This window comes from Rhipicephalus microplus, chromosome 4, assembly GCF_043290135.1.
Source record: "Rhipicephalus microplus isolate Deutch F79 chromosome 4, USDA_Rmic, whole genome shotgun sequence".
NCBI classification, from domain to species: domain Eukaryota; kingdom Metazoa; phylum Arthropoda; class Arachnida; order Ixodida; family Ixodidae; genus Rhipicephalus; species Rhipicephalus microplus.
In genome coordinates this window covers 220,004,203-220,021,926 of record NC_134703.1, presented here as the reverse complement: position 1 = coordinate 220,021,926, position 17,724 = coordinate 220,004,203, and the positions used below count along the sequence as shown (strand labels likewise).

The 17,724-nt window shown below is 44.4% G+C and overlaps 1 protein-coding gene across 4 annotated transcripts in view; it reads right to left on the bottom strand.

Annotated features, from left to right (window-relative positions):
• Positions 1-17,724, bottom strand: part of rhea (Talin_middle and talin-RS domain-containing protein rhea) — a 908,869-nt gene that overhangs the window by 338,916 nt on the left and 552,229 nt on the right. For all 4 annotated transcript variants that reach the window (XM_037423602.2, XM_037423605.2, XM_037423603.2 and 1 more), the window contains exon 39: positions 10,434-10,569. In XM_037423602.2, coding sequence (XP_037279499.2) covers positions 10,434-10,569 — 136 coding nt within the window. The remainder of the gene's footprint in view (positions 1-10,433; positions 10,570-17,724) is intronic.

The following is a 17,724-nucleotide window of genomic DNA, read 5'->3' as shown; positions in this document are numbered from 1 at the left end:
CTCGCTACGACAGTCAACACAGACATATAACCTATGCCCCCGGTGATCTAGTGTGGGTGTGGACTCCAATACGCAGACGTGGCTTGAGCCAAAAGCTACTGGCTTACTACGCCGGTCCTTTTGTGATACTCCATCGTCTCAGCGAGGTCAATTATGAAATTGCACGTGTCATCACCAGTGAAGCACCCGTAGAAAGGCGGATGCCCAAATGGTGCACGGGATCCAGCATCTTCAAAGCACTTGGAGTTGCAGACTGATAAACAACGGCCCCATAATCTAAGCGGGTGCGAATGAGGCTTCTATACATGTTCATGAGACATTGCCTATCACTACCCCACGTAGTACGTGACAACACTTTTATAACATTTATGGCTTTTAAACATTTTGTTTTTAAATACTTCATGTGTGGTACGAAGGTCAACTTGTTGTCCAAGATTAAGCCTAAGAATTTATGCTCTGCTTTGACAGACAGACGTTGCCGTTCAGTCGAATGTCAGGTTCCGAGTGCATGCCTCTTTTTCGAGAGAACAAGACACATGTGCTTTTTTGTGGGTTAAGTCGAAATCCGTTTTCATCTGCCCATTTAGAGACCTTGTTTAAACCCAGCTGAACCTGCCGCTCACACATTGCCAAGTTGCATGACTTGAAGCCAAGCTGAGACCTTGTTTAAAACCAGCTGAACCTGCCGCTCACACATTGCCAAGTTGCATGACTTGAAGCCAAGCTGAACGTCGTCGACATATGTACAATAGAACATATTGCAGTGGATGGACAGGTGCAAGAAATTCATTTTGATAATAAAAAGTGTACAACTAAGTACACCACCTTGCGGTACCCCCGTCTCCTGGACAAATGTTTGGGAGAGAGCCCTGCCTACACGGACACGAAATGTTGGACTGGACAAGTGACTCTCGATTATGGAAAACATTCTACCGCGCACACCCAGGTGAGACAAGTCTCTTAATATGCCAAAACGCCATGTTGTATCGTAAGCCTTCTCGACGTCGAGGAACACAGAGAGGAAGTATTGTTTGTGGGCGAAAGCGTCTCGGATCTGTGCCTCGATACGCACCAGATGGTCGGTGGTGGATCTACCCTCTCGAAATCCACACTGGAATCGGTCGAGCAGACTGTGTGTTTCAAGGAGATGTAAAAGTCAGCAGTTTATGATCTTTTCAAAAAGTTTACAAAGGCAGCTTGTAAGTGCAATGGACCTATAACTTGAAACTGAGGAAGGGTCCTTGGCCTCTTTTAAAATGGGAATAATTAAACCCTCTTTCCAGGAAGCAGGGATGACGCCAAAAAACCAGATAGCATTGTATAGGGAGAGTAATGTTTTTCGCGTTTCGAGCGGCAGGTTTTTCAACAATTCATACACGACATGATCGTAGCCTGGGGCAGAATTACTGCAAGAGTTTAGTGACGTTTGTAGCTAAGCTAAGTTGAAAGGCTGGTTGTATGCCTCGTAGTTTGTACATTTGTGTTCTAGTTTCTGCTTTTCTATCCTTGCTTTATATCTTTGAAAAGCTTGAGTATAGTGTGATGAGCTACCCACCTGCTCGTAGTGGGCACCAAGGAAGTTCACCTTATCTTCCAGGCTGTCACCCTGTGTGTTAATGAGTGGGAGTGTATGTACTTGTCTTCCTGCTACCTCACGAACCATGTTCCAGACTTTAGCCTTTTGTGTATATGAATTGATCCCTGATAAGAACTTGTGCCAGCTTTCTCTTCCGGCCTGCCTGCGCGTTCTCCTGCCTTGAGATTGTATTTTCTTAAAGCTGTCAAGATTTTCGGCTGTCGGTGAATTCCGTAACAACCTCCTTGCCTTGTTCTGCTCCTTTCGCGCATTACGACACTCGGTGTTCCACCATGGGATGCATCGCTTGCCAGGCAGTCCAGATGTTTGAGGGATGCACTTGGCTGCTGCGTCAATAAGGAAAGCTGTGAAGTACTCCACAGCTTCATCTATGCCTAACCCACATATGTCTGTCCAACTTGAATGAGTAGTGTTATAAAACTGTTACCAGTCAGCTTTGTATGTCAGCCATTTGGGAACTTGTGAAGGACATTGGTATGATGTTGGTGTACTCAGAATGACAAGAAAATGGTCACTTCCGTAGGGATTATTTATAATTTTCCATTGGAGTAGGGGTAGAAGTGAAGGAGATGCAATACTGAGGTCTATGGAGGAGTAAGTATTGTTTGCAAGGTTATAATATGTTGCCTCTTTCCTACTCAACAGACAAGCACCTGATGAAAAGAGGAACTGTTTGATGAGACGACCTCGTGCATCACATCGACAGTCACCCCATAAACCGCTGTGCGCATTCAGATCCCCTAGAACCAGATAAGGTTCTGGTAACTCATCTATTAAAGACTGGAAATCATGTTTTTCCAGGCGGTGTTGCGGCGGTATGTATAGAGAGCAGATGGTGACGAGCTTATTCAATAGAACTGCTCGAACAGCCACTGCCTCTAGGGATGTTAGTAGTGGTACATGACTACACGCTACTCCTCGATTAACAATAATGGCTACACCACCAGATGACGCCACAGCATCATCTCTGTCCTTTCGGAAGACAACATATTGACGCAAAAAATTTGTATTTTTGGATTTTAGGTGTGTTTCCTGTACACACAGCACTTTTGGAGAATGTTTGTGTAGAAGTTCTTGGACATTGTCAAGGTTTGGAAGTAGCCTTCTGACGTTCCATTGTATAATTTGTGTCTCTCTTATGGGAGTAAAGAAGTGCTGTGTGTACGAAATGAGTGTGGCTGGTGTCTAAAGAGAAAAGTGACTTATCTTACAGAGCCTTTAGAAGGCCCTGTAATTACCGTTTTGTCTTTTTTAGAGCGGTCGAGGGAACCCCACTGCTCCTTTGGCGCAGTCTGCGCCGGTGCAGTTGATGTGTCCATTGCCTCAGGAGAGACGACAGACAATGTTGTTTTCATTGTAGGCTTCGTCGTGACAGACGGAGCCTTCGACCCCACCGGGCTCGAGGTCGAGGGGACCTCTTTAGTTTGTGTGGTGCGCTAACTGCTGCCAGGGTTTTGCTGTCTTGCACCTCGTCGCGAGTTTGTAAAGCCTTATCCTTCGGGATTAGGCAATTAGCTCTATCCACAGGACTGCACGTTGAATAGAATTCAGTGAATGTGATAGCAACAAAGTGTAATGTTATAGAAATTCAGGCTCACAGACAACTTTTCTAGAAGGGTTGAAGATGGGTTGATAGGCAGGCTAGTTGGTATATATTCATAATGAAATATTGGGAGCACAAACTAACAGGACCCAGCAGAGGAGACAAACGAGCCCAGACTAAAACTTGGTTTATTTAACAAAGATAATATATACCAGTAAGACAAAAAGGAAAAAGGAAATACAAGGAAGAAGGTTACACTGTAATCAAATGTCGCCCAGAAACGAGATTTCACAATTTAACAGTGATATAGACGGTGAGCTGACTTAACTATCAATATTGTTTTTTATGAAAAAGCCCTCGCGATCTTTCTAGTTTTCGTGTCACGATGGGTGCACAATATATAAGTGTGTGAAAATTCAAGTATGCAGCCACACATTTGTGGCTATGCAGCCACAAATGTAAACCCGGGGCTGACTTCAACGTATTGTAGTGTTCTCGCAGGCGAATGTTCAGGCAGCGCCAAGACTGGCCAATATATAACCTGCCACAAGACAGTAAGATACAATAAACTACGTTTGACCGACAATCAGTAAAACGATTGGTATGCCACAGCCTTTCCTCACGAGGCATGCCTTCATTCATCCCTTCTAGATCCGATATTGCAGAAATGCTACAAAAAGCTGGTTTAAGCAATAAAGCCGCTCCGAGGAGAAGTGCTTTTTTCACAAATTCTCTTCGCATTGAAATCACACTGATGCTGATGCGCGCCAGCGATCGCAACAGCATCTTTCGGCGGCAGTTCTAATACGCTAGGAGATGTTGTTTTATGTGCCCTCCAGAAGATAAAGATGGGCCGGCTCATATGATCTCTGCTTCAGAAGTGCTTGCGTGCTTTTACCCGCTCGTAAAAGTTACGATGCGCAGGAGGCATGTTATCGATTTGGATTTGCTATGGAACATTGCGGTGACAGCAAAAGCTTGTTGAGAGTGTCCATATAATGGATGTCCTATAATAAAGCAGCTTTTTTACCACTAAGTAAGTGTTGTGGGTGACCTCTGCCTTCAGTTTCTTTTTTTTTAACTTGTGCATTTATTTTTCAAAATTTCGTACCAAACCTGCATATAACGAAATCCTCTTTATAATGATTTTTTTTTCTGGAATGTGTCAATTTTGTTATAACCAGGTGCAACTAAAAAATGAGCAAAACCATTGCAGGATCTCTTTAACCATCTGGGTGTCACATTTTTTTAGAGGCCACTCAAAAATAGATAATTTGTTTAATGCTGACACAAATTCTTCAAACAACTGTATTTAAAAAAAAAATTGTCTTAAAATTTTTTTGACGACTGTAAAGTGACGAAAAATATTTTTGTTTTATGTACACACAGTTGATTTTTAGTAACATCAAGCAAAGTTCTAAATAAAACACTTATACAATTTTATATAAATAAAAGTTGTGCATTAGAATGAACATAGCTCACAGACATAAAAATTACCGCACCAGAGAACTTTTTCAGTAAAAAATCTTTTTGCTTTAACACTAAACAATGGGGGAATAGTCACCTTTCATCTGATCTGTATCGTGATGCTGCAAATGCTTTCGTGATGTCGCTCCTTCATCATCATCTGAGTCAGAACTCCCAAATAAATCTTCACCTGATAAATTGACAACAAATGAATCCGATCCTGATTCACTCCACTTTGGAAGAATTGCCGCTCCACTCCCTAGCACCACCGCAACCGGCGCACGCCCTTCCTTAGCATAAGCATAATGCGCTAAGGAATGAGTGAACACACAAAAAAAACTGTGGTTATGCGCCCCTCCAGCAGGCAAAACAAGCGAAAAAGCTATAATGGTCCTTTGCCTTATCGCTGAGATGGAGTTAGTTATTCCAAGTCCCCAAAACAGGAAATGCAACTACAGTCGATCCTGGATATATCGAACTAAAACAAAATCGCAAAATAGTTTCGATATATGAATAATTCAAAATACAAAATATGTATCATTTCAGGCCTAAATTGAAGCATTTGAGGTCTCGCGAATTGTTACAAGTGCCAACATAACGATCCGTTCACTGTATAATGGAGAACAAGGTGTGAACTGCAAGTAACCACACTTTATTTTGCATGAAATTAGTTCGTGAACTTCTCTTTTTTGCACCGCCAAGTTCCAATCATCCTCAATATCAATGAAGCTTTTCAAACAAGCGAATTCCGCTCCTTTAGCCTCAAAAAGTTGATTGATGCAGAATACTGATGGCATATTCATAACCTCACGAGTACACTACCTCAGCACTGGCAACGGCAGCCACGATCTCAGCATCGATGCAGTCAGAAACATTTACGTCGTCGTCTGCACCTATAAGTCACTCACTGTCCGAGATGGTGCCCGGAAGCGCTGATAAGTCACATAATTCACCTAGGCACTATATAGCAGCGGACATGATGCACCCGAAGTCGTCACCTGGCCCTCAAAGAAAGTTTACGATGCCGCTTTACTTGACGTCATTCCAAGCACCAGTCATAATTTTTATCGCTACGTGTGGGACAACAATCAGTTAAACTACTGAATGAGGATTTCTCAGGAACGAAGCGAGAAGTACACAAGCCCAGGAAGCGCAAAAGACAACATTACAAAGACAATGTCGAGTTTTCACAGTCTACATGTAGGTGATATCGATGTCACTTGTGTCTTTGTAGCTGGCAGCTGCTGCTTTCAGCTGCTTTGATTCAAAAAAGCTAAAAAAGACATAGCCTCCGAGATGTGCATTCTGAAACCAAAAACACCAAAATACGTCACGAGGTTACACATCTTGAAGGCCATGCTTTTCAAGCTCCTGTGCCATTGTGCGCTAAGAAACAAGAAAGGGAATGCGGACAATGCAATGAGATCGCCGAGTCACTTCATATTCCCATATTGGTGTCCTTGGCAATTTGAACACTATGCTCGTGCGTTAGGACTTACAGATTGTGCATCAAGCATGCCAGTGCACTCACAAGTGCCGCGCAACAAACCAGATCAGCACGACAGATCATACTACCCTTTTTGTCACCTACACACGCAAAGGGATCAGAATTTGTTAAAACGGGGTCAAAAATTGAGCAATATTTGCTAGGAAAAATGTACTTTCTGGGCTTCGGCGTGGTGCAGCATTCGATATAGCTTGTGTGCCGCTGTGCAGAAGTTCGATGTACGGGTGCGCTGGTCTTATATTTTTATATTTTTGCATGCAAAATTTAAAGAAATTTCTAAACTATTCGATATAGCCAACTATTCGATATACAGTAGACTCCCTTGAAGGCAAACTCAAGGCGACCACAATCATTTGTTCCTCTTATAAAAAGTTTGTCTATTCAGAAGTGCCCCCCAAAACCCATACAACACTCGATGTCCTGAGGTCGTCCTCATAAGGTACAATCGTCCTCGCACAGTTCTTATTGACCTTGGTACTTACTGAGGATAACAGAAGCTGGTTTAACCCAGAAACGTCTTTTCGAGTGCTTTCTGAGGACAACAATTCATCCTGAAAAAGTAACTCTAAGGACGTTTTGAAGAGGACAAAAGCAATGCGCTAGCACCGGTTCAACCGTCTTTTCTAGTGCTTTTTGAAGACAACAATTGTTTCGGAAAAGGTCCTGTCGAGGACCTTTTGGGGATGACAAAAGCATTGCACTGAGCACTTACATATAATTCCTCAAGACCTTAGTGCACCAAGTAGATGCATTTCATATGTGAAAACTTTCTCCACACGTTCGTTTCATACAGTCATAAAGTTATTGTATATTTTCGCCTCATTTGTTTCTTTTCTGGCAGAAAATTTTCAAATTACGTGTTCTTCTTAATGAGACATCCATAATAATTTGGCTTAGGTATTGAACCTGGTATTGCGAAATGTCAATTTGAAACAGTGTGTTCTTAAATGTCAAGGCCTTAAATTAGTCATTATACGCCACTGCAGCGGATAATAACAAACTAGCAGCTGGCAACCATTGACCATGCGGCACCATTCTGGATAGTCAAGTAGCCAAGCCATTCCAAGCCAACTGACTGTCAAAATGGGGTCTGTCAAGGAAGGTGCAGTGTACTAGTGAAGGTTTGTGTCCTTTGTTGTTAGTGTACATGGTTAAAAGTGAGATATGCGTGAGAGTATAAGTCATAGGTGACGACAGGAGGTAAATTGCCGTGTTTATGGGCGCACTGGGCTGCTCAACGTTCAGACTGATCATGGATGTATTGTCCCCAGCCGCCCGCAGCGAGGTGTGGTTCGAAGCAGCCTGGTCCCAACATGAAAGAATCGACTTCTGCATCTGACACATGGCCCGACCTCTGGCAAGTCAAGTCAACGCCCATGTCGAGTGTAGTGGTAGGCTGTCAGAGTGGAGCCTCTAACACTAATGAGTGCATTAGACACGATACACGTGGTGATGAGGAGACTGTGTCAAACTTTCGAGGAAGATTACAAACGAGGTTGGTTGAGCTGTGTTGACTGCCTTGATACTGCTTTTCTTTTTCCAGACTATATGCGAAATCGAATGCCTGACAAAGCTGTCAGTTGTGATTAATTACTGTTAAATAAATGAATTTCAGTCACCAAGCTTTGTTTATTTTACTGTAATAGTCCAGCACTGTCCCCTCTCTGTTGATTGATACAGTATATATACACGAAACCTCGCAGGAGTTGGCGCAAAAAACATCAGTAAGAGCAGGGGAGAAGACAGAACAGCGCCATTCACAAAGCCAATATGTGCCAAGTTGCTTATGAAAATCTTGAAGCCTTTTTTTTTTTTTTTTTGAGATTCGAATATATTTTCGTTTTCAGGCCGCAGTAACTTTTCCTGAATGAAATGCAGCTGATAAATTCCATTTACGCTACTCGTGATCACAAGCCTTCGGCACACAAAAAGACCAGATGGACCTATAGTATGTGTGCAAAATTACCTTCCTTTGTCGTGCGCTTTCATAATGAATATGGCGGATCACAATTTTCTGCATTTTACTGTGAACAGATAAGACACACACAGGTCCTATGCCAAACAGCGTAAGCTGACCACATGTGCTCAGGCGCCATTGTGTGACACCGATAACAATGCATCCGACTCCTCTGATAGGAGTGCTAGTATCGCATATGTGGTTTCAATTTCATGTGATTATAATGTACAGACAATCTTTATTTGCGTTTTCACTTTCATATGGCTTGTTTCTGGCCCCCTTCCTTTGAATTTGCCACCCCCCCCCCCCCCCCCAAGCCAAGCTCTTGTGTTCTTCAAAACTTACTTAAAAGCTTTTTATTTCATCTCGGCAAGGAGAAAGGAGGTTGCGGAAAAAAGCTGCCTTACTGCAGCTTGACTAAGCCCACCCCCCTTGTGTTATGGTTCCGACATTGTGCAGCACTGACTATAGGTACATGGCATGCTAACAATAAGCCAAGGCATAAGTATATAGACGGTTTCAAGACTGCAAGCGTTGTACCCCAAAAAACTGCTGGTCACCGCATTTACCAGCTCCTAACATCGAACAAAAAGCACGTTTTCAAAAAATAAGGAAAGTATCTCTTTAGTTTTTCAGATAAAAGGAACGTGCGTAAAGCTCAAGGGAATCTCTTATAATTTTTATGTAGCTCAAAAGAATATTTATTTGAATATATTTGGTCAAATATGAGAAGGAAAGTGTACAAAATCAGCAGGCTATATTCTAAAACTCTTCTTGCCTACTGATGTTATCAAGGCACATTGGTGGATGAAATCGGATGTCATCAAGGACCTGTGTTTGTAAATAGCGAAATGGTCTATAAATACAATAGTGTAGGGATGCATGAAGTAAGTTGACTCTCTCTTTTTTTTACACAAATATAGCAACGCTAAGCCACCACATCAAAAAGATATGCACAAAATAATTTAGAAAATAATATGAGGTAATGAATAATGGCAACCAAAAAGTAAAAGAAAATGTAATGGCCCTTAAAAACTCTATATAATATAAAGTGGTAAGTACATATGTACAATTGGTATATGCACACATATTGATGATCCGCTTGAATTACACGGCTAGATCAATGGAAATGAAATGAGTGAATAAGAAGCGAGAATACATGTTGTCCAGGTTTATTTCGTGCGTATTTAGGGTGTTTAAAGGTTCAGCAATACGATAGGATACTGTTCTCTACTCTACTCCTGTTGGGGAACTGAGGAATGCAAGAAGAATACGAAAGGATGAATGTGTTTTGTTGCTTTCACTATCTACAGGCTAGGGGTGAGAGAGATACCAGTTTTATGTGCTTATCTTTCTTTTGCACTTATCTCGCTTTCTCCTTCCACATTGCAATCTGCTTTCAATTTGCTTTGAATCTTTAGGCTAGGAACTATCTTTTTTTTTCTTTTTCATTTTGCTTTCTTTTGTTCGCCTGAACGCCCCATCATTGGGTAGAATCCTCATTTTGTTGGTCTGGACGGAAGAGGCCCGTTACATGGTTCATCTTAAGCATATTTTTTTCCATTGAGTCTATGGGAAACCAAACAAACACGCCTGTGTTGTTCGTCTCAAGCAAGAATTCGTTTCAACGGAAGTTTACTGTATCTGAGTTCGATAAATCCAGGATAAGCTGTATGATGGTATCGTTTTCATAATTTAGGCACTCATCGAAACCGATGTAATCATGCCCTGGGGAGCAATGAAAAGGACAGTAACAAGTGGTCACCCTTCGAGAGATTGCCAACCAGACAGCAATCAGCCTTGGTGGTGCGAGAAGAGACAACCACAAGAAGGATGAAACCAAAAGCAGCTGCACCCTGTTCAGATGTACAAGCAAAAGATGCCGCAATGCCTTGGAGGAAAAAAAGAAGAAGAGACTTTGATGCACAAAATGAATTTCATGTATTCTCAAAGCATGACTGTACATGCCAAGCAAGCGAAATAATTTAAAAAGGTGCATTTTAAACATGAAGCAGTGTCGTACATGTACCACAAAAACCCTCTAGCCCATGTTAGCTGATGACGTGCCTGTATGGCCTCAAAGGGCTAAAAAAAAAACATTTTATATATATATATATATATATATATATATATATTGCACTTTAGCTTTAGGTTTATATATGTTTTTTAAACAAGTTGTCTGGCATGTGCAGAGCATTACCACTGCATACCAAAGAAATGAATGATGTCTCAAAATCGTTTTAGTACTTCTTTAAATGGGCACTGTAACATTTTTTCCATGCCACCACAAGGTTTCGTCAGAGTGCATGTTGTGCAGTGTCTTTTGGCTAGCATGCATGTGAAGAAGCAACTCTCACAAGACCTTGAGCAGGCTGCTGTCAGCCTGGTGAGCGCTCTCCTGGCTGAGGATGTTCAGGGAGGCACGATCCAGCTCCCGGATGGCAGCATTCAACTTGTCGATGGCCTCGTCACACTCCTTCTGGCCGGGTGCCTCATCCCTGGCAAAAGCAATCTTCATTTTAAACAACTAGAGTAACATATGCACAGACAATTCATCTCCTGGAAGGTGGTGTCCATATATATATATATATATATATATAAGTTATATAAGTTATATGTATATAAGTCCATATATATATAAGTTATGCACCAAGCCTTTAGTAGACCTTTTTCCAGCGAAGCTAAGAAACTACCCAAGAGGAAGAATGGGGAAGCTGAAGCTTTTTTACTTCATTTTCCATAACAAAACTGGAATAAACAAAACAGTGCACATTAGACAAACAAGTGAATGTGCTGTGCACTCATATCATTCAATAAAAGGTGTAGATTATAGCAAAGATACATTCAGGTATTTCTTTTTTTTCCAGAACTACCCGTAAGTAAAATCGCCTGTCACCCGATATTGTAGAGCGTCCAACAGTTCATTTATTTCTAAATGCTCTCAGCAACCATTAACAAATTGGGTTTTTTTCTTATTGTATAACCATGCACCCCACAGATATGCAATGGTTCCCTGTCAGCAAAACCATGCCAATCGTTGGGATGTTTTTCTTTTGTTTTTGCAAACTGCTACAAAAGTGTTGAATTGTATGCTTTTCTGCAATGCATATTATATCTTTTGTATAGATTTTTACAATTATTACCACTGTCACTATATTGTATGATGCTAGTTCTGTTTTGTCACAAACAGGTCACTAGTATGTAATAGATAAATAAGTAAATAAGCTTTCATCATCATTCCTTGACACTATCACTGTCAATGTCATACTTTACAAAATGCCGGGTGCATTTTAGCATGTTGTCTCACAAATTGACTACACTTTAAATACGTATAGCCATGCTCAAAATAAATATGAGATTACTTTTTAAAGACCACAGTGGCTAAATGCAGTTGGCAAGTGCAGGAGTGTTCATGCTACTAAAGACATAAGCAGAAAGCTATTTCTGGCTATTTGATGTGTCACGTTCATTCATATTAGTACATTACAAGCAATCGTTGGATAAACATGAATTCGCTGTTCCACCTCATAATTATTTAGGTACATTTCAACATTTCCACGCGACAATAAGCATGCTGCCAAACTGCTGCATATCTGCTACAGATCGACTCATTAATACCTACACTGCACTGCGCTAATCTCGCATTTCATGCCTGCACATAATTGCGGAGAAATTTGGATGTGTGCAGTATTCACGCTGTAAGAATAGTCAGAACGTGACAATGTGTTCTTTCCATTTCATTGTTCCAAGGCGGCGAACAGCTGGCTCGCTTGGTGTACACACTTTTTTCACAGTATTTCGCTCACCTTCAGGGCACTTTGAGATTGCTTAAGAAAGGTCCATTGTAATGTAGGCAGGCACTGCAATAAGCATGCAATGCTACACAGAGGATTCTGAATTTCAATACCCAAAACTCGATATAATGAATTATCGGTTATGATGAAGTAATTGAAGAATAGCCTTGCAATACATATAGTGATAGGAATAAACTTTCATAACAAACCTTTGGGTAAAAAAAACCTATTTTTATGTACGATGCAACTTCTTTATAATGAAGTTTGATTTTATTACTGCTACACCTAAAAATAATGATGACCATAAATTGCCAATGTACTAAGTCATATCACAACCCCTCTGGGTTGAAATTCAGCCTTTTATGCAATCTATATACAGAGACCAACAGATCCACTCTCACATAAAAGATGCCACATAAATAATGATGTAACAGGCAAGTAGAACAGAAAAAAACCACACATGCCAGAATCTGCTTTGGGAGTTGTCTATGAGGAGTGCATTCATGCTACCGAGGTCTGCTCATTTAGAGCAATTCTTGGAGCAGCAAGATTTGCATTTTTGAGCTCTTTGGAGCAGCAAACTTTGTATTCTGGAGCACTTTGGAGCAGAAATCTTATTTTGGAGCAATCCAGAGCAGCTAACTTTACATCCTGAAGGAAAAGCAAGTTGCATTTACATTCAAGGACATGAATAATTATTTTGGGGCTCTTGTGAAGAGCTAAAAAATGCGATGATTAATTGCAAAGAGATCTTAGGAGCAGTCCCTATTTCAGTTGATCATGCAAAAATAATGTCGTCATGCTGTTGAGCATTCTAGAAAAACTTGTTCTGTGATTACTTTTGTAGCAAATAAACAGAATACTGGTTGAATAAAGTAGTACTTCATTAAATGACATTCTGAATGCACCTATGTGGTTCTCAGCAGATTTGGTAGACAAACGCCACACACTTACACAGTCCTAACTGCATTTCTCTAAGATGAATTGAAAGAATAAAAAGGTTCTTCTTTTTTTCACAACTGATTATATTGCTACAGTCGAGCCCGACTATATTGAACCCTTTTATACCAAATTATCCCGTATATCGAACCATTCCTAAACACGGTAAGTTTACATTGAGAATATATAGCAAAAGTTACTGTTTTATCTAAAGAAAATAGCAATGACCACTGATATATCAAACTCCATGTGTCTCAAAAGTGCCCCAGCAAGTTGGCTTTCCCTCGCGGTGGCGGAGAAAACTGCCGGCGCCACCCTAGAAAAAGTTGGTTGACCCGGTTGTGCGCGGGCGAACACCCCCCTTCAAGAAATGATCTTGGCCCGCTCGCAGCGCTTACAGCCAATCAGAGGCAGTCGTGCTTTCTCCGAGGCGCAGAAGCGGTAGAAGTAAGCGCCATTTTTTCTTTCTTTATGCTTGCGTGCCTGCTGCTGCCGAATCAGAGGCTGTCGTGCTTTCTCCGAGGTGTGGAGACTGTAGAAGTGAGCGCCATTTTTTCTTTCTTTGTGCTTGCATGCCCATTCAGCGTGGTCTGTGGTGTTGCCTGTTGATGCTCTGTGAACTGTATTGGCGCTGTCATCATGGCTTGCGCAAAGAGGTGAAATTTGCCGTTCGTCGCGAAACTCGAAATCATCAATCGGGTTGAGCGCGGTGAAAAGAAGTCCGACGTCGCCGCCGCGTACAAAATTCCAAGGAGCACCTTGAGTACTATTCTGAAAAACAAGGCAGACATCAGGGTCAAGTCGGCCAAAAGGCCAGGTGCTCGTGGCGCCCGACGTGTGCGCGCTGCTGTGTACGAAGGTGTTGAAGCGGCCGTTTGCATGTGGTTTGTGGACGTTTAGTCGCGAAACATCCCGGTGTCCAGCCCCATGACCGAGAAGAAAGCCAAAGACCTTGCTTTTCTGGTTGGCAGGAATGATTTCCAAGGCGGTTCAGGCTGGCTTCAGCGGTTCAAATAACGGCCCGACATCGTTGGCAAAGCTGTTACAGGTGAAAGCAGAGCGGTGGACCTGGACAGCGTAGAAAAATGGCTTGAGGAAAGCTGGTGAGATATCGCAGCAAGATATAGAGCCCAAGATATCTTCAATGCGGATGAAACTGCTCGATTTTGGCAAATGTTTCCAAACAAGACACTTGCGTGTCGTGGCGACAAGACAAGCCGCGGCAAGGCAAACAAAGCTCGTGTGTCCATGCTGTTGGCAGCTAATTTAGACGGATCAAAAAAGCTTCGACCTCTGGTTATCGGAAAAAGCACGGCACCGCGGTGTTTTCGAAATGCGCTGTCGCTTCCAGTTACCTACCGAGCAAACTCAAAAGCGTGGATGACCGGGGAGTTTTTCAGCAGATGGCTATCGTCGTGGAATGATGATTTGGTAGGTGAAAATTGCAAGGTGTGCCTGCTCGTGGACAATTGTTCATCGCACCACTGCAGTACGACCTTCAGCAACATCGAGCTGCGTTTTTTGCCCCTGAACACTACGTCTGTACTGCAACCACTGGATCAAGGCGTTATACACACAATGAAAGCCGGCGATCGGAAGCGCCTGGTGGAGAGGCTGCTGCAGAACCTTCGTGTCGGCAGGGAGCTTAAGATCGACTTGCTCGAAGCTATTTCTATGTTGAGTAGACCGTGGGCAGATGTCAAGAAGGAGACGATCCAGAACTGCTTTAGGCATGCCGGCTTCCGCATGCCTGGTGATCACACCCCAAATTCTGACAGCACTGAAGACACCGCAGGTGTTTCTGCTGAAGTTTGGAACGAGTTGGCAGAGTTCCCGGGTGCTATCGATGAATCGACATTCGACGAGCTCGTCAGTGCGGACGATGATGTCCCCATGATGAGCCAATTTCAGGATGAGGATTACATTGAAGACGTCGTGCCGACCACGAGCCAAAGCGACAGCAATATGGAAATCGACGACGGCCCATTGCCTGCATCCTCCGAAGTGATTATAGTGCACTTGCGTTGGTCCAGTGCTATTGCTTGAATGTGGAAGGTTGCAGCCTCAGCTGCTCCGGCTCGTTGGACAACGTGGAGGTGTGCGTGCTGTCGCAGGCAGCGAAGTCGTTGACACAGAAAAAAATCCGGGACTATTTTGTTCCACAGTAGGGCACGCAAGTAAGCCACCATGTTAATAAAGTACTTTTCTTCTAGTTTGTTATGTGCCTTTGTGTCAAAACCTTGTGGGGGTGCTGACACCCCCCCTGTAAAGTTGTCTGCGCCGCGGGGCGCACGTGTCTCGCCCCAGGGCGTTATTTCGGTGGTGACCACCACCGGGCGATAGATGGCGTTGTGTTCGCTTTGAGTACCACTGTTGGTAGAGTGGTAGCGCCGGTGGTGGCCCCTGGCGGAAGGCGGGCCTTGGTGGTGGGCGAGCGTTGAGCGAGCCTCTTCTGCGCGTGGCGGCTGCCGCGAACGGTTGTCTGTAGCGCGGGTCCCCGGTGCTCGGCACCGCGGGCTTCGCGCCGGGGTCCCGCGTGGAAAGTCAGGCGTTGGCGACGCCGTCTTGGGTATGTGCTAGTGTGTTGAGTGTGTTAGTGTGTGTTTATCATGTTATTGTGTGTTTAGTGTGTCACTGGGTTATGTTGTTTGTATGGTAGCGTGTTAGTTGAAATTGGTGTATCATTCGGCGGACGATATCGTCGTCTAAATTAGTTAATAAATGTATGTATGTGGTGTGCTTTGTACCGACCGTGTCCACTGTGTCCGTTCACTCCAAGAGCGTGGCGTGGCGATGCGCGCGTTCGCCTCGCCGAGACCCCACACTGGCTGCCCAACGTGGAGCTCTTGGAGTGTCGGACGACAGTTTTTGCGGTTCGGTACAGGGATTTTGTTAGAGCCGGAGTAGAGTAGGCCTAGGGGGGACTTCTTTGCTAGCGTCGGTGGTGTGCTTTGTTGAGAAGCGAGAAGATTGGTTTTGTAACGTGTTTCAATTTGTCGGCAAGTTGACTTTCTATTTTTTTTTGCTCGCAAGTGTTCTTATTTTTTGTTGTTAGTTTTCAAAAACGTTGTTGAATTAGGACGAGAGCCATGCGGTCCGCATCCTGGGGTGAGCAAGGCCTAGAGCACGTGGTTTGTAGGCCAGGCCCGAAGCGAGTGAGTACGGAAGCCTCGTGGGTGGTCCGATTTTCTGTAAATAGCTTCTTCTATCTCTTTGGGCTCAGGGAGCCGGGCGTCGTTGCTGACTTGTATTGCGGCTCGACGCCGGGGCGTCGTGACACCGCCCGGGGCGGTGGACGCCGATCGCTCGGTAAGCTGCTGTGTGCGGCGAGCGATAGGGCCACCTCACAGAGTGGACGTCTCCTCGCGGCTGCCTCTCCTGCGCCTAGGCTGGGTGCTGGGTGGATGCCGGTTGTTGCCGAGCGACTCATTAGGCCTAAGGCTCTGCGCAGCCGCCTGTCGTACGTGGCACAACTAGGTGGATCGTAGCGTTGAGGTGTTGCGCTCTGCTTCCCTCACTTTTTTTTTCTTGTGAGCACGAGTTAGGAAAAGTGATTTTTGTTTTTATTTTGATGGTCGTCTCGGCTGCCACCGATTAGCTAGCAGTACTGACCACCGTACCACGTGGCCGAAAAGCCTGAAGCTCCCTCCCCTGGGCCGCGCTCCTTTGTTTCTTTCGAGTTTTGTTTTTTATTGATGTATTCAGCGGGAGGGATGTCATCCACGGCCGGCTGTCCTGCACATCGTCGGCGTCGCTGGCCAGGAATGCGGTCGTGAGTTCGGGCGATGAAGATGCCTGGGACCTGCGCAACTGCCTGCAGTCCGGCGCCCTCGTGAGTGCTGGTCGCAACTGGAAGACGTGTCGGCGCTAGCGACGGATCGTCGCGTTGACGGCAACGTTGCGGTTGCGGGGCCGGTGTTGAGGTGAAGTCTAGCCGGACAGTGCAGCAGTGTCGACCAGCGGCGGTGTCGTGGTGCAAGGACATTATGGTCGTGCGATATCATTTTTTTGTTAAAGCTTGTGTAGCTAATTTCTGATTTCGGGATATGGTTTGATTTAAGGTTGGGGGAATGTGGGGGTGCTGACACCCCCCCTGTAAAGTTGTCTGCGCCGCGGGGCGCACGTGTCTCGCCCCAGGGCGTTATTTCGGTGGTGACCACCACCGGGCGATAGATGGCGTTGTGTTCGCTTTGAGTACCACTGTTGGTAGAGTGGTAGCGCCGGTGGTGGCCCCTGGCGGAAGGCGGGCCTTGGCGGTGGGCGAGCGTTGAGCGAGCCTCTTCTGCGCGTGGCGGCTGCCGCGAACGGTTGTCTGTAGCGCGGGTCCCCGGTGCTCGGCACCGCGGGCTTCGCGCCGGGGTCCCGCGTGGAAAGTCAGGCGTTGGCGACGCCGTCTTGGGTATGTGCTAGTGTGTTGAGTGTGTTAGTGTGTGTTTATCATGTTATTGTGTGTTTAGTGTGTCACTGGGTTATGTTGTTTGTATGGTAGCGTGTTAGTTGAAATTGGTGTATCATTCGGCGGACGATATCGTCGTCTAAATTAGTTAATAAATGTATGTATGTGGTGTGCTTGGTACCGGCCGTGTTCACTGTGTCCGTCACTCCAAGAGCGTGGCGTGGCGGTGCGCGCGTTCGCCTCGCCGAGACCCCACAACCTATGCCGGACCTATATCGAATTATGCCATATATCGAACTAAAACGTTTTTTGACGAGTTCGATATACCCGGGTTCGACTGTATATAATCAGTTATATTACATATTATATTGCTATTTGTCTGTTACATTATATATAAGAGCAAGCAAGACGCAAACATGCGACAAGCATGCCAGAACGCGTGGAACAGCTCTGGGCTCGTTTACAGTCAGAAAACGAAACTAATTCGAGCTAGCGTGGCGGGCGTCGAGGAGCGGAGGAGACGG